This window comes from Saccopteryx bilineata, chromosome X (genome assembly GCF_036850765.1).
Source record: "Saccopteryx bilineata isolate mSacBil1 chromosome X, mSacBil1_pri_phased_curated, whole genome shotgun sequence".
NCBI lineage: Eukaryota > Metazoa > Chordata > Mammalia > Chiroptera > Emballonuridae > Saccopteryx > Saccopteryx bilineata.
In genome coordinates this window covers 95,999,005-96,023,165 of record NC_089502.1, presented here as the reverse complement: position 1 = coordinate 96,023,165, position 24,161 = coordinate 95,999,005, and the positions used below count along the sequence as shown (strand labels likewise).

Here is a 24,161-nt window from a genome sequence, read left to right as displayed (position 1 = left end):
ATGGCTGAAATTAGTTATCTTCTGCCTAAGGTAGACTGATACCTCCTACCTAATAAATTTTCACTTGCCTATTCATTTGAAATTCATAGAGAAACATGTGTATGTACCACCTATCATCTTTCTCCTAAAAACTTCTAAATTACTTTGTCTATTTTAAGTATTTTAAGAATGTGGGGAGGGATCCAAGATGGTGGTATAGTGGGTGGATGTTACACTCACATCCTGCCAGGACCAAAAGGGAGTTACAACTAAATTTAAGAATAACCAACTCAACCCTGGCTGGCTGGCTAAGTGAATAGAGTGTTGGCCCAGCATATGGACTTCCCGGGTCCGATTCCCAGTCAGGGCATACAAGAGAAGTAACTATCTGCTTCTCTCCTCCTTCTCTTCTTCTTCTGTTCCTCTTCTCTTCCTCTTATCCTCCCACAGCCAGTGGATCGATTGGTTCGAGCGTCAGCTCCGGGCACTGAGGATAACTTGATTGGACCGAGCATCAGCCCCAAAATGGGGGTTGCCAGATGGATCCAGTCAGGGCACATGTGGGAATCTGTCTCACTACCTCCCCTCTTCTCACTTTAAAAAAAAAAAAAAAAGCCCTGGCCGGTTGGCTCAGCGGTAGAGCGTCGGCCTAGCGTGCGGAGGACCCAGGTTCGATTCCCGGCCAGGGCACACAGGAGAAGCGCCCATTTGCTTCTCCACCCCTCCGCCGCGCCTTCCTCTCTGTCTCTCTCTTCCCCTCCCGCAGCCAAGGCTCCATTGAAGCAAAAATGGCCCGGGCGCTGGGGATGGCTCTGTGGCCTCTGCCTCAGGCGCTAGAGTGGCTCTGGTTGCAACATGGCGACGCCCAGGATGGGCAGAGCATTGCCCCCTGGTGGACAGAGCATCGCCCCATGGTGGGCGTGCCGGGTGGATCCCCGTCGGGCGCATGCGGGAGTCTGTCTGACTGTCTCTCCCTGTTTCCAGCTTCAGAAAAGAAAAAAAAAAAAAAAGAACTAACTCAAGACTAAATGGAGTATGATAACCAATGATTCACAGGAGAAACTACATCAAGACTGGTACTCACTTTAGAACTATATAGTTTAAGATGAGACACAGAAGAGAGATGAAAATGCCTATAGACTTTCCCGGGTGAGGAAGTCCCAGCCAAGATTTTGGAGGTAACCTAAAACTTCTATATCTAACTGACCCTGCCTTGTTTTGCACTGGACTTCAGCCTTTTGCCTGTCTGACTTGCAATAAATACCTTCACCTTCTCCAACCTGCTGCTGCTAAAATTCTGATTTGCTGGAAAAAGACAAATACAGTAGGTACTTCATATAAAACTCAATAAATTATGCTTACTAAACTGTAAAAAAATAACAATAATTTAGGGAAGGGATTTTGTTTTTCCTGACCTTAATATTGCAAAAGGAGTACATTGTTCTGTTGCATTGGTATATTAGGCATAGGAAACTAAACTCCTGTTTGATGGCAAACGAAAATATTGACATTCTGCCATAACTCAACTGATCTTTCAGTTTTACTCAGTATATTAACAATGTACTGCCTTTAAAAAGTATGACAGGGCCCTGGCCGATCAGCTCTCAGTCGATTAGTGTATTGCCCCAAAACACCAAGGTTGCAGGATTGATGCCCAGTCAGGGCACATAAGGGAAGCAACCAATGAATGCACAACTAAGGGGAACAACAAATGAATGCTTCTCTTTCTCTCTCTCTAAAAGCCATCAATTAAAAAAGTAATTTTAAAAAATGACAGAAGGCCTGGCCAGTTGGCTCAGTGGTAGAGCACTGGCCCGGTGTGTGCATGTCCTGGATTCGATTCCCCGCCAGGGTACACAGGAGAAGCACGCATCTACTTCTCCACCCTTCCTCCTCCCTTTTCTATCTCTCTGTTACCTTCCTGCAGCCAAGGATCCACTGGAGCAAAGCTGGCCCAGGTGTTGAGGATGGCTCCATAGCCTCCACCTCAGGCACTAGAATGGCTCCAGTTGCAACAGAGCAACATCCCAGGTGGGCAGAGCACTGCCCCCTAGTGGGCATGCCGGGTGGATCCCAGTCGGGTGCATGTGGGAGTCTGTCTCTCTGCCTCTCTGCTTCTCACTTCAGAAAAATACAAAAAGACAGAAAGCACTGGATAATTCAAAAATAAGTGCTGTAGTCATTCAAACCTTGTCCCCAAAATAATACAGCTATGGGTCAAGCCCTGATACAACAGCTTTGTAATAAGAATCCTGTTATAATGTCCAAGTTAAGATTTTCCTATAAATTTGATTTTGGAAGATTTACTTCACAATGCAACATACTGTGCACCAGAAATCTGTATAATTTTATTAATGTCACTCTAATAAATTCAATTAAAATTTTTTAAATTATTTCATTCATGTAACATATCCTAAATAAAACATCACAATTCAAACTTAATTACTATAAAAGTCAATGGAAAACCTCCAATTCCTTAAAAACACAGTAGCTTCATTCCTCTAACAATTAAACCCTGGACACAACACAACAAATAAGCATAGGAAGTATGTGAAAGTTAAAAAAAAGGGCACCAGACTTCTTAAAGACCTCAGCACTTGAGAAGTAACAAAGCAGTAAGTTCCTGGGTTTTCTTACACGTTTCACTAACAGGGTGCTGCTTCAGAGGCCCCCAATCCAGTACCATCAATAGTCAAAGAGGAAAAAAATTTCTATGAAAAGCCTTTTTCCTCCTATCCAAAAGACTAAAGAAGGTGTAGCTTACCAAGAGAAACCTTTTCAGCAATACCCACCACACTCTAGGCAAACATCAATGGAAAATCTTCATACACAAAGACACATGTGAACCCTCCAGTTTCTGTGGGCAAAACATGCAGCTAATCTTTATACCCTCTTCCCCTCAGCCAGAGTGGGAAATTAGCAGTGTGAATCCAAGTCCCCTACCAGGGTAGTGTTGGCCAGACAAAACAGGCAGTTGTACTTCTACCTCCTAGAAGGGGGTGCTCCAGTTTCCCTTCCAGGATAGTATGGTTGAGGCTGAGTATGAAGCTGATCTTTCAGACCCTGAAGAAGATGGGGGCTTAGTGGTGTGACTAAAAAAAGGAGCTGCTCTTCCTTACCCCACACCCAGTGGACACAAGCAAAATTCAGATTCATACATTTAAGGTATTGTCATCAGGGTCAAGGGCAAGCTGGGCCTCCATCACCAAGCAGCACAAAGACTTTAAAAAGTTGTATGAGGCAAGCCTGACCAAGCGGTGGTGCAGAGCGTCAGACTGTGATGTGGAGGACCCAGGTTCGAGACCTCGAGGTCGCCAGCTTGAGCGCGGGCTCATCTGGCTTGAGCAAAGCTCACCAGCTTGGACCCAAGGTCACTGGCTCGAGCAAGGGGTCACTCGGTCTGCTGAAGGCCCACGGTCAAGGCACATATGAGAAAGCAATCAATGAACAACTAAGGTGTCGCAATGAAAAACTGATGATTGATGCTTCTCATCTCTCTCCGTTCCTGTCTGTCTGTCCCTATCTATCCCTCTCTCTGTAAATAAAAATTAAAAAAAAATAAAAAAATAAAAAGGTTGTATGAGGCAAGATTAGTCACTACTACACTTCAAAACACATACACACAGGCCCACTGTCATCAGGAACCAGTGAGGAGCTCAACTTGTATCCAGGCATCAAGACAGAGTAAGGCAGAGTGAGTTGAAGCCAATCAGCATCCCCCCTCCCAATCCCCAACCCTCCATCCCGTGTCAGTAGGGCTGTGGAGAGTTGAACACTCACCCAACAATGAGACTGAATTGAATGGCCGACCATCTGCTTCATACATTCTCTGGTGCCAGGAGTACCCAAAGGGAGCTGAACTTCCACCACCCCACACCTGACATCAACTCAGGGATAGTGGTATCAAGTAGTGAGCTTCTGCTCCACACAGGATCGTAGTGGTATGAATTAGCTCTTCACCTCTCTCTTGCTAGGGAAGCTGATCTTACTCCCTCTCACCCCCTGAGGCAAGTGCTCAACTTTTTCCAGGAAGATAGGAAAACAGTGGGGCAGCTGAACTTGAATTCCATCAGTCAAAACAATATGACCTCATTGCCCTACTTTTGCCAGGGTGGTTGTCAATTGAGCCCTAGTGAAAGCTGAACATACACACCCACCCAGCCCCTGCACTACACTTCAACAAGGAGACTGCCTACTATAAAAAAGAATGAATGGGATCCAGAGTTCTCATAATATGATATCACAATGCCCAAGGTACAATCAAAAATCACTCACCTTACCAAACATCAGAAAAGTATGATGAAATATCTGACAAAGACTTGAAAGCAGGCAACATAAAATACTCTTGAAACAAATAAAAATGGAAAAATCTCAGCAGTTATTATTTAAAAACCAGATGAAAATTTTAAGTCAAAAAATACAATAACCAAAACAAAAATTATCTGGATGGCCTAAACAGTGGAAAGGAAATGCTAGACAATGGAGTCCCTGAACAAATCAATAGACTTTAGTCAACTTATACAAGAAAATAGGCAGGAAAAAAAAAACAAAAGAGCTAAGATTCTTGTACAAAAATCCTGGAAGAAGAATGAGATTTAAAAAATATTCAAAGAAACAATGATTGAAAAATCCTGAAATTTTACATTAACCCACTGACAGAAAAAACTGAGTGAACCCTAAATGAAATAACAATAAAAACATCCATACCACACCAAGATACATTATAATAACTTCTGAAAACTAAAGACAAAGAAAAAATCTTGAAAGTAGCTGGAGAAAAATTGGTATTCCTTATAGAGGAATACCAATTCAAATGACAGCAAATTTCTGATCTGAAACCATAGAGAACAGAAGAAAATAACATTTTTCACATACTGAAAGACCTGTAAGTGTAAATTCTATATACAGTAAAAATAACCTTCAGAAATGAAGGGAAATGAAGACAATCTTAGAAAAACTAAGACCATATTTCCCCATGTATAAGACGCACCTAAATTTTGGGCCAAAAATTTAAAAAAATTGTATTACATAAAGTTATTAAACTCGTTTTATTCATCATAAAATTCATACAACTCCTCATCACTGTCAAAACTCCCATCCACTAGCTTGTCCTCATCTGTGTCTAATGACGAATCACTGTCTTCAACAGTGAGTGCAAAGACAAGCGCAAAGAGTGGGAAATGCAAGTAAAAACAATCTACAACCTCTATATAAGATGAAACCAGTTTATAGACGACAAATTTTTTGAAAAAGGGTGTGGCTTATACATGGGGAAATATGGTAATTTGTTGCTAGGAAACCTACCTGAAGAAAGGCTTAAAAAGTTCTTTACACAGACAGACAATGAAAGCAGAAGGCTGCGACTTCAGAAAGAAAAAATCAACAACATTGCAATAGGTAAAACGTTGAATTTCATAAACCATATTTGCTGGTTGAAGCAAAATGTATCAAACCATTTAATGTGGTATTCAATATTATGCAGAAAAAATACTGAAAATTATATTTTAAAAAGAGACGGCAAAACACCTAAATGAAAGTGAAATTTCTGCACTTCATTAGAAGTGGTAAAACATCCATTCCAGATAGTGGTGATAAATTATATATGAATATTGCAATAGCTAAAGGATCAATAAGAAATCTATACAAAATGATACACTTAACACTAGAAATCATGTGAAATCCCAAAAAGATATCCAGATAACCCACAGGGAGGTAAGAAAGAAACAGAAGAATGGGAAACAGAAGATACAAACAAACAAAACAGGAGACTTAAGCCCTAACATATTAATAACTACCCTAAGTGTAAATAGTCTAAATACACCAATAAGAGATTAGAGAAGCTGATTTTTTAAATGCTCTAACAACATGCTGTCCACACACACACACACACACAAAAAAAAATCACTTATGATATAGAGTAAAAGTAAAACTACGGGAAAAAAGACATAATGATCAACCCACTAGAAGACATGACAATATTAAATGTGTATACATTAAATTATAGAGCCTCAAAAGTATAAGAAGCAAAAAACTGATAAAGCCTGACCAGGCGGTAGTGCAGTGGAAGAAGCATCAGCTTGGAACACTGAGGTCCCAGGTTTGAAACCCTGAGGTTTCTGGCTTGAGCACGGGCTCATCCAGCTTGAGCACAGGCTTGCAAGCTTGAGGGTGGGATCACAGACATGACCCCACGGTTGCTGGCTTGAGCCCAAAGGTCGCTGGCTTGACCAAGGTGTCACTCGCTCTGCTGGAGTACACCCCCCCCCCCCGCACATATGATAAAGCAATCAATGAACAAAGAAGGTGCCGCAATGAAGAACTGATGCTTCTCATCTCTCTCCTCGTCTCTGTCACACACACACACACACACATACACAAGAAAGCCAACAGAAAAGAACTTCCATTCCCAGAACTTATTCTTGATCTCTAATCTGTCATGTGATGTCCAATTCTGTAAGTACAACAAAATCAACAAGACAAAGAAACAGCCAAAATACATCAGATTTGTAAGGACTCCAGCTTTTCCTTTAGATCAAGACCCTATTAACTCTTTTAATAAAAACATGACTATTTAAGGGTTGAATAATCTTTACAGATAGCAGTAAAAGTTATCCTTTGATTTCTGAATGTTGTCTACAATATCTTGGCCAAGTGTGTCAATGATAAAACGTGAACAACTTCAAGTACAAGACCCATTTCATTTTATCTATCACTTTATCATTAATCTTTGAAAAGGTGCTACAAAATAATTTTCTCTTTAAAGTTATAGTCTGGTGCGGAGGACCCGGGTTCAATTCCCGGCCAGGGCACACAGGAGAAGCGCCCATTTGCTTCTCCACCCCTCCGCTGCGCCTTCCTCTCTGTCTCTCTCTTCCCCTCCCGCAGCCAAGGCTCCATTGGAGCAAAGATGGCCCAGGCGCTGGGGATGGCTCTGTGGCCTCTGCCTCAGGTGCTAGAGTGGCTCTGGTCGCAACATGGCGATGCCCCGGAGGGGCAGAGCATCGCCCCTGGTGGGCATGCCAGGTGGATCCCGGTCGGGCGCATGCGGGAGTCTGTCTGTCTCTCCCTGCAAATTATTTTTAGAAAATTAAAAAAAAAAAAGTTATAGTTTGAATTAATACTACAAACTCCCAATCCATCTTAAGTGATACTTATAATGAAAATATAATCATACATACACAAACGAGCAGCAAAATCCAACAATAAAAGTTTACATTCAATAGATCAGAAAGTGCTCCAACTAATGCCAAGTAATTTTTCCTATTCTTAAGGAAATTAAGGGCCCTTACTCATCTTTGTAACATCCAAATGCCCAGTACCTAATAGTACATATTTATTCAATGTGATACTTCTTATAAACTCACATCTGAGAATTCATTTACACTCATATGAGTTCCTTCCTAGCAAGCAGGTATACAGGATGATTATACCCAGGAGTAGTCAACCTTTTTATACCTACCACCCACTTTTGTATCTCTGTTAGTAGTAAAATTTTCTAACCGCCCACTGGTTCCACAGTAATGGTGATTTATAAAGTAGGGAAGTAACTTTACTTTATAAAATTTATAAAGCAGAGTTACAGCAAGTTAAAGCGTATAATAATAATTACTTGCCAAGTACTTTATGTCGGATTTTCGCTAAATTTGGCAGAATAAATCTTTATAAAACAACTTACTATAGTTAAATCTATCTTTTTATTTGTACTTTGGTTGCTCCACTACCGCCCACCATGAAAGCTGGAATGCCCACTAGTGGGCAATAGGGACCAGGTTGACTACCACTGAATACCCATTCTCTAGAATTAGAAATCAGATCTGACCTAAGAAATAACAATCCTAACAATAAGACAGAATTAGTTTGAAGAAGTCAAGCCTGACCAGTGGTGGTCCAGTAATTAGAACATTGACCTAAATGCTGTGGTTGCCAGCTTGAGCACAGGGTTGTCAACATGATCCCGAGGTTGCTGGCTTGAGCATAGGGTCCCTGGCTTGAAGCCAAGGTTGCCTGCTCAAGGTCACCAGTCCAATCCCCAGTCAAGGCACTTAAAAGAAACAATCAATGCATAACTAAGTGGAGCAACAAGTCAATGCTTGCTTGCTTGCTTTCTCTCTCCCCTTCAAAAAAGAAACAAAAAGAAAAGGAAGTCAGAACATCAACCATTAATAAATAGACCAAATTTCAAATCAATCTAAGACTAAATGAATAGTTACTTATACTAGATCAACAAAATGATAAGTCTCAGTTCCATTTCATGCTTACATTCATTTGGTTTCTGGCCTTGAAGGCCTAAGGCTGAAATCAAAGAAAATACAATCTAGAATAAAGTTTCATTGTACCCTCCTTCTGGGTCAAAACCTTAAATAATTGAGTCAATCTCATAAATTAAAAAGAACAACCTCCTAAAATCTGGTGCTAGTCACTTTGGAATATCTTAATTCCCAAACCTTCATCTTAACAGATGGTGACAATGGAAAAAGAACTAAGCAACCTGATTAAAAGAGGCAGCAGACCGTAAAACTCAGGTCCTTCAGTTTTCTGTTGTTCTTCCTGATATATCACACAGCCTCCCACCCAAACCAGCATTTTGAGCACCCAGGCTGAGAGAACACTAAAGCCTATTAACTATGTCAAAGGCACATGTGCTTACAGCTAGCTATTTTCCCACTTAGAAGAGTTAAGTTTTCTAGGGATCAGTGCACATTCTCCTCCCCTAGCATCCTTACAATCAATAAGAGAATTTGAGAAAACATGTGAAGTGGTCATAGACCACAAAACTGTGGCATAAAATCCATGCCATCTAAGCCTAACCAATTCAGAAGCTCTAAAACCTTTCTTTCTCCCTAACATACTTCTATCATTAACACCTCTACCCAAGATAAGTAAACTAAACTAAATGAAAATAGTGGAGTCCACAGTTGGGCTTAAAAGGGATCCATATACTCCCTGAAATCATATACAAAATGTATACAGCTACACTAACCCTCAAAGAGTTAACTACCCCCAAAAAGTAAAGTACCCTTGTTCTAGATCCACTACCAGCCAATCTAAAATGAAAATAAAGATACTCTGCTATAAAATAAGTTAATAACACACTATACCCTGTGTACTGTTTTCAATGAATCAAGAATATAAGTTTACCTATTTTTACTATTCTATAATAAAAATTAAGAATAAATCAAGAAGGTGAATGACTCCTGCAAACACAAGATATTAGGCAGTATAAACTATGGCTACTTCTACAAACATTCAGGGAGTGAATTAAATTAGTATTCACATAGCCTGATAATCAGTCATACCAGTAAAACCAAAATATAACAGCAAAATTTACCAATTATTTCAATTGACACTTCACAGCACACAAAATTAATCCAACTGACACTTCACGGCATATAAAATTAAGCAACTATCTTAGGAAAACACATGTGAACATACTTTCAATTGAGACTTTTGCATGTTGAAAATTTTTTTACCTTCAATACCATGTATAATGGAGTAAGAGAACCTAAAAATCACCAAAACCAATCACCTCACCAACATCGCACTACCTAAATAACAAAGAACAATTCTCAAACCCAAGACAACACAATATAAATACTAATATTTTCATATAGCAAACAGTAAAATTAGCAAAGCATTTTAACAATTTGGATACAGTAGGATCTCATTTGTTTAGTAAAAAAAAAAAATACAGCAGTGTATGCTTGTATGTGTTGAAATAGGAAGTTAGCCAATAAACCTTCTATTAGTAACTGCCTGAGAATAGGAACTAAATAACTGGGAGTTAGTATGGGAAGGAAATTTTCTCTTCACTGTAACATTCTTTGTATAACTTTTCAATTTTGTATTATGTCTAAGTATTCCTATTCAAAAAAAAAAACTGCATGAAGGTATTTCAAAAGTCAAAGATACGATCACAACTACCATTAGGATGGTGGCATTGAGGATGGAGAGAAAAACAGAATTGAGACGTAAGGTGCAGAAATGACAAGGTATCGTGACTATTAGGACTTGATAGGTTAAGAAAAAGAGGAGTCATAACTGCCGTTTACTAAGATAAGTAACACCAAAGACAATGATAAATTCAGTTTACATATGACCAGTTTAAAGTACCTTCAAAATGCCTAAATAATCAAGTGGCAACCAAGTATACCATACATGCAGGTTGGGATCAGTTAGTAAAGAATATCTAGACCAGAATCTCCTTGCAAAGACGGAGATGCAATCAGAGACACAGAAAAAAAAACCAAAGTAGTAAGTTATTATGAAAGCCAAAAAAGGCCTTTTCAAGAGATTTCAAATCTGCCTCTATCTCTCCATTCATTCCTAGACTACAACCTTACTTTAAATTTGTCTTTTTCAAGACGATAATAACATGTATCTTATACTAAACACCTTCCATGCCAGGTCCAATGCCAAGCAGTTTATATATATTTTCCTAACAAAATGCCTGACAGAAATCTATTACCACTTCGATTTTACAGATGAGAAAACTGAGCCTCTGAACGATGAAATAATTTGCCCAAGTATTACAAATCTAGGAAGTGGCAGAAGCAGAATTGTACTCTAAAATACATGCACTGCAACCTATCCATCAATACTACATCATTAGGTTCCTTTCCCTTCCACTTTATCCTTCTTATCAAAGCCAATAATACAGTGTGTCCGTAAAGTCATGGTGCACTTTTGACCGGTCACAGGAAACCAACGAAAGATGACAGAAATGTGAAATCTGCACCAAATAAAAGGAAAACCCTCCCAGTTTCTGTAGGATGATGTGGCAGCATGTGCAAATGCGCAGATGATGACATAACACCATGTATACAGCAGAGCAGCCTACGGCCATGCCAGCCGAGATATGGACGGTACAGAGGAAAGTTCAGTGTGTTCTGTGGCTCGCTAAATTCAAATCCGTGACCAAAGTGAAACGTGAATATTGGCACGTTTTATAACAAAGCGCCACCACATAGGAATAACATTACTCGGTGGGATAAGCAGTTGAAGGAAACCGGCAGTTTGGTGGAGAAACCCCATTCTGGTAGGCCATCAGTCAGTGATGAGTCTGTAGAGGCTATACGGGATAGCTACCTAAGGAGCCCTAAAAAATCTGTGCGTGAGCCCACATCAGACTGCATGGAATAGGTATGAAACTGTTTACATTTCTACCATCTTTTGTTGCTTTCTTGTGACCAGTCAAAAGTGCACCATGACTTTACGGACACACTGTACTTCCATAAAACCTACTTCTGGTCATGTATGTCGCCCTAATTAGAGAGTTAAATTCAATGACTACCCAAAACATTCTATGGCTCACAGTAAAGAGGTCTTCTTCACATGTTCAGCTACCTCCTCCCAATACCACTGAGACACCCTACATCAGTGGTAGTCAACCTGGTCCCTACCGCCCACTAGTGGGCATTCCAGCTTTCATGGTGGGTGGTAGTGGAGCAACCAAAGTATAAATAAAAAGATAGATTTAACTATAGTAAGTTGTTTTATAAAGATTTATTCTGCCAAACTTAGCAAAAATCCAACATAAAGTACTTGGTAAGTAAGTATTATTATATGCTTTAACTTGCTGTATCTCTGCTTTATAAATTTTATAAAGTAAAGTTACTTCCCTACTTTATAAATCACAATTACTGTGGAATCAGTGGGCGGTTAGAAAATTTTACTACTAACAGAGATACAAAAGTGGGCAGTAGGTATAAAAAGGTTTGCTGCCCCCGCCCTACATGCTACCCACACTAGAATATTCACAATTCTCCAAATACCATTTAATTTCATACCTCCAACTCTGCCCTTTTTCCTCTTGCTAAACTTCTATTCAGGTTTGATAACAAGAAAAAAACGTTACAATTTTGTGCAGTACCCTTCACTCACTTCTCCAGTCAACATTAACTGCTCCAAAATGTTGGTAGTTGTGTAAATAGTTTAAATTACCCATTATCAAAAGTTCTTAAGTGTTTTAATTGCTCCATCATTTAAGAACTCACAACATTTTGCATATACCTTAACTATTATACTTATTACATCATATGATCATTCAGTCCGTTCGTCTCTCTCCAGACTATAGGGGCAGAGGCTAAGTCACACTTGTTGCCTCAGGACTTGGCACAGTCCCTCACTCACAGGAGGTCAGCAAACATTTCAAAAATCAACCAAGGAAAGCAAGAGCTTTTCTAGCTCTCATAAACCCTGTGGTCGCCAGCTTGAGTATGGGATCATCAAAATGATATCAAGGTTGCTGGCCTGAGCATGGGGTCACTGGATAGGTTTGAGCCCCCCCCAATCCCCCATCAAGGCATGTATGAGAAGCAATAAACAAACAACTAAAAAAAGTGATGCAACTATGAGTTAGGCTTCTCATCTCTCTCCCTTCCTGTCTCTGTCTGTCTCTCTCTAAAAAAAAAAAAAAAAAATACAAGCTCACATATATTCAGCTACATGTTTTCTAGTCACGTTCCAAGCAATTCTTAACTTCCACATGAAAATTAAAAAATCAAGTTCCACGGATATTTAATATTAAGTTATTTTTATGTATAATAAAGACATTGTGGCTATGTTTCAGAGAAAAACTGAAATATCTGGGCCAGTTATGATGGTCCAAATCATAACTGGATTAAATGATGTGACTGATGTCTGAGATTTCCTTCAAAATAACAGGAGTGAGGGGTAAGATACAGATGAAATGAAAATAGGAGCTGAAAATTGTTGAAGGTGGGTAATGGTCAGTGATGGTTGACTGATTTTTCTGCACTTTTGAAAATCCTGGAATAATACTGAATGTCAACTGTAATTGAAAAAAATAAAATAAAATATTGGAAAGTTTCCCTAGTAAACTGATTTTTACAAAGAGGAAGGTTAATAAACATAATGTAATAGGTCTACAGTCTGTAAACAACCCTTTATCTGAAAGGATTTCTTCCACTGTTCTAAATTAAAATCAATTAGATGTGCTTACATAATACTCTTAATTATAACAAAGTCCAACCTTCTCCTGAGAATGAACTTAGTAACAGTATCTTTTATTTATTCTAATGCAGACAAAATACTACCACAGACAAAACTACAAGAATACATTCACAAACAGAATGACACTAACACTTTTAGCAATGTAGAAAAGTAAAGATAAAAGAAATAGGTGGCCCTGGCGGGTTGGCTCAGTAGTAGAGCGTTGGCCTGCCGTGCAGGAGTCCCGGGTTTGATTCCCCACCAGGGCACACAGGAGAAGCGCCCATCTGCTTCTCCACCCCTCCCCCTCTCCTTCCTCTCTGTCTCTCTCTTCCCCTCCCACAGCCAAGGCTCCATTGGAGCAAAGTTGGCCCAGGCGCTGAGGATGGCTCCATGGCCTCTGCCTCAGGCGCTAGAATGGCTCTGGTCACAACAGAGCAATGCCACAGATAGGCAGAGCATCGCCCCCTGGTGGGCATGCCGGGTTGATCCAGGTCGGGCGAATGTGGGAGTCTGTCTGACTGCCTCCCCGTTTCCAACTTCAGGAAAAAAAAAATACAAAAAAAAAAAAGAAATAGGTAAAGAAAAAATAAAAGTTTGTGCAAGAAAGTAGCCAACACTCTACAAATTGGCTGAGAAACCTAAAATTATCTAAATAAGGGATTATTCCTACTTTCCCAGGTTTTAGTTCTTAATTAGGTCTCAAACGTCACCCTGGACTAAATCAAAACCAAAAGCAAAGTCATCAGTAAAACATGTTAAAGATCAAAAAAAAGGAGTACAGTGACTTTCACAAAGCTACCTAAAATGCAAAAAAAATTAAAAAGTAAAAAAAATAGGACCTAATAAGGGTATATATCTCTACTTCATTCACTCTTGTCTCCACTGAAACACAGTTCAGAAGTATCCCAACCTGACAAGGCCTTTACAGGTATCTGTAAATATACACACATCAGTGTAAAAATCCATCTTTAGTTTACCAAAATATAATTATGATGTACTCACTATCAGCATACTTACTGTATTTTTTTAAATAATACATGTTTATGGTTAAAAAATAAACAGTAGTACAGAAATATATGAAGTATAAAGTTTAAAATCTCTCCTCCTTACCCAAGAGGGTTCTGTTCTCCAAGATGACCATTATTTAACTACTTCTTCAGTATCCTTCTAAAACTGTCAGAGAATTTTTTTTTAACTGACCCATGAACACTCAACTCAAGGATCCCAAGGTAAAAAGCCCATAACAAAAATAAACATTACCACAAAAAGAGATCAGGGAAGAACAGAACACACAGCACATCATCCTGTAAACATCTTCTAAAAGCTAAAACCTAATTTAAACCATGTCCTCCCCTAAAGAAAATTAGAAGAGTCCCTACTAATATTGAAATCAAGAAATGTCACCTCCAAGAAACACAATCAAGAAACAATCCCCCATCCTATCAATAAGAGCCATTCTACTGAGACTCAATTTAGGTTAGAACTTTGAAACTAAACTTTCAACTTAAAGCTGCCCCAAGAGTAAACGAATTAACAGAAAATGGGTCCAAGAAAACAATGCCTTGCCCACCTCTAGTACTGTCTATCAGGGAAAGATGGTCCAAATCGTAAGATTCCCCAGGCATGAGGAACTAGCAGTTTGGGGTCTTTTTTCTCTTCTGGAGCCTGATATTCAAAGTGCAGAATTTTAAAACATATACCTGGATAAATGGAACAGGCTGTCTGTAAATTAAGCTAGCCCAGAAACAATTCTCACAAATGTGAAACACCCCCCCATTTAACTCACAACTGTATTGTAAAAATATGAAATAATTTAGTTTTAAATGTCTGACACAGAATGTGTTACATAATATAAATTCTTATTAAATGTTTTAAGTAAAAAAAAATACATCAGAATATTATGGGTCTCAAGTGCTTTAGTTAATTTTAGCCTAGCAACTATCAGTTAACTTTTGAAGTTAATTCTAAAATTCTAATCATCTAAAATCCAGAAGCTGTTAGTTAACTTTTGAAATTCCCAAATCAGGAATAAGTCCAGGAATAGTTAAATCTAAAAATGAGAGACTCTAGGACACGAGCCAGAATGGCACTCTGCAAAGGCACTGCTTCTCACGCCTTTACTTCAGTCATCCCCGGAATATTTCAGACAGCATAAAGGGTGTTAGAAATTTCCACCAAGGAAATAAATAATGTCCAAGTTATTGTGGCTTGGCAGAAATACTGTAAAGGCACCTCTACCTTACCTTTGCATTAACTGGGTCTAAGAATCAGCAAACCCAAGGAACCTAATACTCTCCAGAGTGCACAGGTAGTCTGGCAGTCCCATTCAGTCCTGTATTCCACCACTGACCAGTGACTAGTGCTTTTTTTGTACATGCTTGCTAATCATGTTTCAATGGGTGGCAACAGCAACAACAAAGAAGTCATTCTACTTTGTTAAATTGACCTTTATCATAAACTTTCAGAAGACTTTACACCTCTTCTGCCCCTGATGTGCTTGTGCTGGTCATCCTTATACTTACCTCACCCCTCTTAGTGAACTATTCAATGAAGGTGAGGTAATATAGATATCTATATTATCTATGTTATCTTCATACTTATACTTAGTGTACACTCAAATATCTGTTGCTCCAATTTATACTGTAGACAAATTACAAACCAATATGGAAAACTGATAAAATTATATGTGAAGCTTCAGTATGAGTGCATAAGACTGTCAATTATGCATTCATTAAATAAACTCCATTAATTAACTAGTTTACAAATAAATGCATGTGGGCCTTAAACAAACTAACCACCATTTCAATTCTTAGACAATCTGGTGGTGTTTTCATAACATAAAATAGCTCTCTGGATACCACGTTTCAGAAATATTATAAATAATGCACAGTTTTATCAGTCACTAACATCAATTTCAAAGAGCTCAAAGCATTAGAGTGAGTTTAAAAATAAAAATAAACTTACCAAGAACCTTTCAAACCTGCAAAATAATACTGGTACTGTATAAATAAAAAACAAATGTTATATACTCAAGTCAGAAAAAGATTTTTTGCTGTGTAGCTAACCAAGCACTGAACTTTCATTTTGGTTTACAATGCATGGCCTGTCACTCCACTTTACTACCAAAGTCACAAAAATTCATCTCAGGCAATTTTTCTTAACAACCTAAAATATCTAGAGGTGGCAGTCAAATGTCCCCTAGTCATTTCAATTTGTAACTGATTCTACAGAAAGAACGATCCGGTAAAAAAGCAAGCCAGAAGTAAAACGTAAAAAGTGTCTGTGTATACATGTATATGTACAATATATTCCTGAAGTTCTCATTTGTGCCCAGATATGCAAACACTTTCTATAATTTCTTACTACCAAGAACATATCAAAATTTTAGCTTATGTGTATTAACTACAGGAAACTTTGTCCAGGTAAGCAATAATGATTATAATTGCTTAGAAGACAAACTAAAACATTTTTAAGATTCATCAAATTAAAAGCCTAATTTTCAAACACAAACCATGACATTATTCTGTGGTTACTTTTAGAACCCAAACACTAACCCTTCTTAGTACTAAAAATAAATATATCCTCGTATCAGAAAACAAAAAAAAACACATAATATAGAATAATTTTAACATTACCAATATCCAAATATTATAATATAAAAAGCAACCTCTAAAACTGACCTAATAATTTTCCCATATTATCTATATGCAAATATAAAAATACTTCAAAATAAACAATTATAAATTTTAGCTATAGTTCCCTGTCACATAAGATTCCCCATCTCTAATAAGGTTAAAAAGGTGAAAGATTAAGAAATAAAAATTGTCTGTTATGAAAATAGTCACGGGGCTGTAAATTACAGCATAAGAATTAGTCAATAATATTTAATAACTATGTACGGTGCCAGAAAAGTAAGATTTACCAGGTGACCACTTCATTATTTAAATGTCTAATCACTATGCTGTACACCTGAAATTAATACAATATTGTATAGTCAAATGTAACTGAAATTTTTATTTTAGAGTAAAATAAAGCCATAATGATGAGTGGATAAAGCATCATCTCAGGACATGGAGGTGCATCATGTCACATGAAAGAAGCAATCAATAAGTACACAACTAAATGAAACAACGAAGTGCAATGGTGAGGTGATGCTTTTCTTTCCCTCTCTCTCTCTCTTCCCCCCTCAAATGGAAAATTAAAATTAAAAAAAGGAATTATAAAAAGGGAAGATTCCTAAGCCGTTTAACATATTACTATTATAAATATGCTCTACAATATTACCATATTTATACTGTTACTATATTTATGCTATGTATTACTCTATATTTATACTTTAACCAAAATCGTTATCCTACTGAAAACAAGATTAATCCAGTTTCCAAATGATACTTAGGAAATAGTCACAGCTTCTTAAAATGTTTCAGTTCTCTATTACTTTTCAGTAACTCCACTGTAATTTTAAAAATAAGAATATTGGTATTATACTACCAAAAGATTAATGGTCAGCATTAGTTTAAAGAACAAAGTGGTCAGGATCATGTTGTATTTCAAGAACTCTGATTAAGCCACCACTTGCTGTTTACAGTCTTTTAAAAATATTTTAAAAACATTACTACACAAATAATATGCTATATTATGAATTTATTTTTTAACCCAAAACCCTATGAGATATATACAATAGCAAATGTACAAACAAAAATTCTTTCAGTCAAATGCCTCTAATATAAATGAATCTTAAAAAACATTCACAGACTAAGAGAAATCAGCACTCTGCATAAGCATACTCACACCTGGAAAAGGAACATACAAATTCAGGGGCAAGTAAAAGACACTTATTAAAAGCTTTAAACTTTTCAAAGCTTTTAAGTCAAACGTTATCTTTTTTATAAAACCAACAAATTTGAAAAAAAAAAAACCACTTGAAAGAAGATCCAATAATGTATATTAGGAATAAGAATTTTTAAAAAACAAGTTTTAATAGCTAAGTTTCTGTCAGAAAAAAAAAATAGTTATGCAAGATACAGACTAAATTGGGCAGTGGTAATGACAAAAATCCTAGTGAAAAAAATCGTGAGTTACTCAATTCCATTATTTGCCCTCAGCTAAGTAGCATGAACCCGCCCCAACAACAAAAAGCCAACATTTGTTTTTAAGACTTCCAGAGAATAAGAATTCTGAAACCAACATATTTCAATATTCAAAAAAATAAATATGTAAATAAATAACCTGTTCCCCAGGACTGCTCAAAAGACAGACAAAACTAAATAATTCAATACTTCCTATAAAAGGACTCCAGCTCATTCATTTTATTCAGAATCCAATTCAAATACATGATGAGAAGTTATATAATGGCAAGTTTTACATTACACATTTCAAAGGTATATTCAAGCTCACAAAGATGCAACCAAGAACTGCATGAAGCCGCAAGCAGACTCCAGAACGTTTTATTTTAATATTAAGGTTAATGAATCTGGACCAAAATAGGTGGATCTCACAAACATTGAGTCTGAAAGTAATGAAGATTTCTTTCTCTTTAACTCAACAAAATACATGTTTATCAAATTAGCCAGTATTTTATAAAGCCTTAATTCTTCCCCAAAACATAATGAAGCTTCGCAGGTTTCTCATTTTTAAGATGTTACCATATTCACACATCAAGAAAATATCCCACATTTCACAAAAAAATATTTGAAAATGTTCAGTTCTTTAAAATTTAAACTCAATAGTACAAAGTAACTTCAGGGTTCAATATTACATTCTGAAATATATTGTTATGCACCATCCACTGTGAATCCATTCTGAGACATGAAATCTTCAACTAGCATTTTACACATTAGCCACCTAACATCAGATTCCATTTATTTTTTCCATTACTGTAACCAAAAGCAATCAATTTGGCCAAACTTTTCCAAGTGAATTATCCTGACAAACAATTTCAGCAAGTCCCTATTATAAGATCGGCATTATTCACTCCAAAATAAAATAATGCTCCTTAAATTTAAATTATTTTGTTTAATATTTTGTAATGGCAACTTTGACAATAGCCAAGTATTTTTAAATAAAATATTTTACTCAACTGAAAAAATTTTTTCAAGGCTTAAATCACTGGTGCTTAAAATCATTTAGGAGCTAGTCACTCTTTTTCCAGCAATAATTTTAATGAAGCCAATTAACACCTACACAGTCAAACTTTAATTCAAGTTATCTGTATCGTTCAAAGGGACTGGACTTACTAAAAAGGATTATTTCTTTTTAGCTTACTGGTCATTATTTGTGATTGAAACCCGTAACACTCACTTTAAAACAAAAACAAAAGCATAATTAGACATAAAAACAATCAGTGATTCTCCTAACCCAAACTAGAAACAAAAGGTAAGGACAACTAAAAAACAAAAAAAATCAACTGAGAATAAAATGCTAAGTTTTAGTCGTTTCGAACTTTCTTCTCAATTGCAACAATAAGGCTAGGTGTCAAATGCAAAGGTACTGAATTCAGGTAGAAAAGAAGACGTCTAATAAATAAATGCAACACCTATCACACACTCCAAGTTTTTCACGGTCCCAGTTAAGAAGAAAGAACACAAATATCATTTCAATCAGGTTTTGGTCAGGGAGACAAAACTGATGCAGGCAGATGGAGTCTCCACAGCCTTTGTTCAACAGCTTATGGAAGAGTAACTAAATGTGCTACAGGTTGATAAGCATTCCCCACGCTTATGAATGCTGCTCCCAAGCTTGAAAAAGGTACAAGAATTCTACACGCAAATCCTCTTGGACAATTTGTATTGAACACCAGTAAGCTACACACTCCGAAAGAAAGGCTTATCCATCGCTACTATTTATTTCCATGTTTACCTCTCCTCCCTCCCCCAAACCCCCCCCTTCACTTTCTCCTCCCACCCTGTCCCGCCATCTTGGGCCGGTAGGAGCAGCCATTACTTAACTAAATGACAGTGCCAACAACTTTCCACACAAATAAACAGAAGCTACACCCCGAATCCCCTCCAGGCCTACCCCTGTCAGACAGACAGGAAACGGGGTTGCAAGAAAAAAAACACACTCACAGATAACTGCAGGATTTCTATGACAAAAAGACCCAAAAAGTAAACAAGTCACCCAACTTCAGGTAAAACACAGACCAATCGAGATGCATGTCAACAGCCCAATGCAAACTCAACTCTTCACCGCCCTAAACTACGTGCAACTTCCCCCTTCAGGGAGTAGGGACACAAGAAAACCCAAAACGTTTGGTTACCAGCAGATATCAAGAACAGTCTGTCTGAAGGAAAAGAAAAGAAACCAGTGATGCAAGGAAGTCGGAAATTTGGGGAAATGTGCACATTTAAGATCCCTTGACCCTAAACAGGCACCTCGGAGATCGTTGGTCTATCACAACAAGCAATTCAGTCGACCCAGTTGAGCCCGGCCCCAAAGCGCTACCATCCGCTCCTCCAGCTATAAGCGGAGAGGGCGATTTCGCAAGGGAGCCAGCGAGGTATCCGGGGGTGGGGGGAGCCCAGCGGCAGGAAATAGTTTTCCGGAAGCCCCTCGGCCCTCGATCGCGGCCACAATGAGCGCTGGCCCGCCCGCGGGGTCAGGGGCGAGCGAGGTGCCGACCACCGAGACCGTGTCCGCGCTCCGGTCCGCGACTGCCTTACCTTGCCCAGCAGGGCCTTCGTCCTGGCGCCATCTTCATGAAACCTCACGAACCCGAAGAGGCGGCTGTAGGGAGAGACACACGCGGCTCGTTAAACCTCCGGGACGCCACCGACCCAACCCAGCCCGAGCCCGAGGCCCCTCCGGCGGCTACTGCACCGAGAGCGCCGAGCCGTGGTGCCCGCCCCGCCGCCGCCAGGGGCGAGCCGCGCTCGGGCTGCCCTGGTGAGAGGCGCCTGCCCGTCCGGAGCCGACCGGGCGGCCGACGGAGGCTCGTACCTGTCCAGTCCGCCGAGCGCCTCCCTCTCCTCGGCTGTCAGGCTAAGGGACGCCTCCTCGCTCTCGCCGCTCGCTTTTCCCGCCGCCATTTTCTTTTCCTCATCACCGAAAGCGGCGGCGGCGGCGGCGGCGGTAGCGAGCGACACTCCGCAGGATTTCATGGAAACGCAGCAAATTCACAACTCCAACGCCGACACCCCCCCGGGCCGGGGCCCGCAACGACGCCCCAAATCTCCGCGCGGGACCGGCACACCAACTTTATCGCTGCCTCCTCCTTCGCCGCGGGCGGCAGCGACGAAAAATCCCAACGCAGCGGCAGTGAAGGCGGTGGCGGCAGGGGCTGCGGAGCCCCCGGTTCGGCAGCAGCGGCGGCTCGGCTGTAGGGTCACATCGCGGGAGAAGGCAAGGGGTAACCACAGGCGGGGACGGCGGGAACGGCCGGAGCGCACCGGGCTGGGGGGCACGAGAGGGATTTGTTGAAGACACAAACTTCCCCGGCACCAGCACAAAGTTGTTGTAATTGTGTCACACAGCGAACCCCACGCCGCCGCCGTGACCCCCCCCTCCCCGCCCGGCCAGGCCCGCCAATCGGCAGGGCTCGCTTGCCTCACGTGACCTTTGTTGACTCACGTCAGCCGTGGCTCCACTAAACTTGCTAGCTGCCCGAGGCCCGCCCACCGAAGCCGCTACAGACGGGAGCGGGACGCACGCCAATTCTGACTGTTGGTTGGCTGGTGGGCCCGTCTATCGAAGGAAGGGTTGTCCGCAAGAGGGAGCCCCGGGTTAGGTTGTGCTAGTTAAATACATGGGGCAGAGAATGGAGGGTCTGGGCCGTGTCACCTCGGGGGCTGCGGCGGGCTTGGGAGGGGGAGGGGAACGGTGTGGAAGGGTGAGGTCAGGCACCGCCCGCGGCGGGGTGCGAGCTGTTAGCGAGGACGCCTTACACCGCCCTTGCCCGAGGGCGGGGGGAGGGGGGGGCAGTTCCGCGGTTGTCCTAGCCTTCGCCTCCAGCAGACCCGCGCTCCGGGAGTCCAGGACCCCCAGGACCTGGTAAGGGTCTCGGAGCACGGCCCTTGACCTCCGCCCTCTGGAGGCACACACTTTTGGCACAGCTGGAATTATGGCCTCCGTGAGAAGCGCGCTTTAGGAGCGGCTGCTGGTCCCCTGCCCCGCGGCTCAGATGCCGCCCTGGGTCAGGCCTACAGTCCTGGCCCCGTTACTCTCACTCACGCCGACAGTGAAGGGGGGAAGGCTTCCTGACCCCCGCCGAAGGGAATGAAGAGTCGCCCACCGGGTCTGGCTCGCTGACCGGGACTCCCACCGCCGAAGGTCTGTTGGCGGCACTTTGGAGCCAAATTTTCTTGCTGCCTGCGTGTTATCGGTAGTTCATTACTATATTGTAAGAAAAAGCAGTAACGAAAATTTGTTAAGCGGGATTTCCAGATTATTGGTTTTCATTGCTGTAATCTCAGGCCTGCATGGAAGGGTTTGGGCTGCTTGTAGACAGGCCTGAGGGGAAACAATTAAGACCCTCATCACAGTTTGCAACCCTCATCACAGTTTGCAACCCAGAGAAGACTTTATACCCCCCACCCACCAACATGTGAGACCATAATAACACTTTCTTGTTCTGACCGTGTCTCAGATACAAATAAAAGTCCCTACTCTGGCTTTCAATCCATAGTGTAATTAGAAGAAAAAGTAAACATGCCTTCGGTCCATTACTTTCCTCAACATATAATAAGATAAATTTCACGTAATAGATCTGTTAAAAGGCACACTTCTTCAGAGAAAGGGAAATATTAATGTACATATGAATTTAGAAACATGAACTCATTTTCAATAATGTAACCAGTAGACAAGATATGTGTAACTTGGATTTCAAAATGTAATAAAGACAATTCAGTACTGATTCAGTAATCCTAGCAGTATTCAGTGAGAAGTATTCAGTATGGAAATCCCAACTGATTTTGCACACAGACACAGTTTTAAATTGTTCCCCTGGTACTAGTAACTATACTAACTGTAGTTTTATATAGATTATATTTCATGTTTAATTATTTTTTCTGAAACACCCCTTCCATTGTTTATGGTATTCTATTTTATTTGAATGAGTGAGTATAGAGGGCTGAATATTTTCTACAGCTAAATTAACATATGCATTGTTAACTTTGTCACAATGATCTTCAAATATTTTGACACCACTCTCTTCCTCACATACAGGCACACAGAGATTTGCACAGAGATACAAATTTTGCCATTATTTGGCCATCTTCCTGGAGTTGGTGCTTCTTGACTTTCCAAGGATTATAAGGCTACCCACCCCCAACCCCACAAAACCTTTTGTAACCCTTGGTCATCACTAGGTAATAGCGGCAAAATTGCATTGAGTGTTTGCAGTGAGTAGGTGGAGTCAAGCAGACCTAGATCAAATCCTTACTCTGCATTGGCTGTGTGACCTTGGGAAAGTTATTTACCCTCTAAGCCAGAGCTCTCTGTATAGCCCAACCACTGGTGGGATTCAGCCTGTTTACAACAGTTCAGCAGAACCGATACCTAATTTTTTGTTTAGTTTGGCGAACCGGTTGTTAAAATGCCAGTTGTAATCAGGGTTCCCTCTAAGGTGAGCATCTGGGGAGCTGCCCAATGTGGAAATCACAAATTTACATTCCTTACTCTTTAACATTCATCTGCTCAACAACATATTCTAAGTACCTGTAGTAATGTTCGTTCCATCCATGGTTGAAAAAAATTACAAGTGAAGATGCCAATCAAGAAGCAACATGGAAATAAATAACAGTTTTATTGTTTTTTGTTAGGTATTATTTCATGTTTTTTCATGAATATTTGAAAACTCTTATAATTTAGTATTGTGTACCTCTTTTATTGTTCTTATTTAAGTATTAAATGCATGGAATAATAAACTACCTTTCAGCACATCATTTTTTTTTTAAATAATTTTATTTTTTAATGGGGCGACATCAATAAATCAGGATACATATATTCAAAGATAACAAGTCCAGGTTATCTTGTCGTTCAACTATGAGTACATCATTTTTTTATACTTAAAATGGTCATTAGGGCAGAGAGCCAGTTGTTAAATTATTTGAATCCTACCTGGGCCCAACTACAAATATCCACCCTTCATCATGAAGCAGGAGACAATTTTTATACAGTAACAAGTCTTTCTTTCACTATGTAATTTGTTAGATATCAAATAGTTTATAATCTCAAATAAACATGTACAGTAGGTATGAAGGTTTAGGTCCTTAATGGAGAGAGAAATGGGA

The 24,161-nt window shown here is 39.8% G+C and overlaps 1 protein-coding gene across 3 annotated transcripts in view; it reads right to left on the bottom strand.

Moving 5' to 3' along the window:
* The window catches only part of KDM6A (lysine demethylase 6A), a 250,028-nt gene extending 226,264 nt beyond the window's left edge, over positions 1-23,764 (bottom strand). For 2 of the 3 annotated variants that reach the window (XM_066250322.1, XM_066250323.1), the window contains exons 1-2: positions 20,872-23,763; positions 20,595-20,658 (exon numbers count right to left, since the gene is read on the bottom strand). In XM_066250322.1, the coding sequence (XP_066106419.1) occupies positions 20,595-20,658; positions 20,872-21,032 (225 nt within the window). In that variant the 5' untranslated portion in view covers positions 21,033-23,763. Of the gene's footprint in view, positions 1-20,594; positions 20,659-20,871 lie in introns of all 3 variants that reach the window. The other variant, XM_066250321.1, reaches the window with a different exon arrangement.
* Between the last annotated feature and the right edge of the window lie 397 nt (positions 23,765-24,161).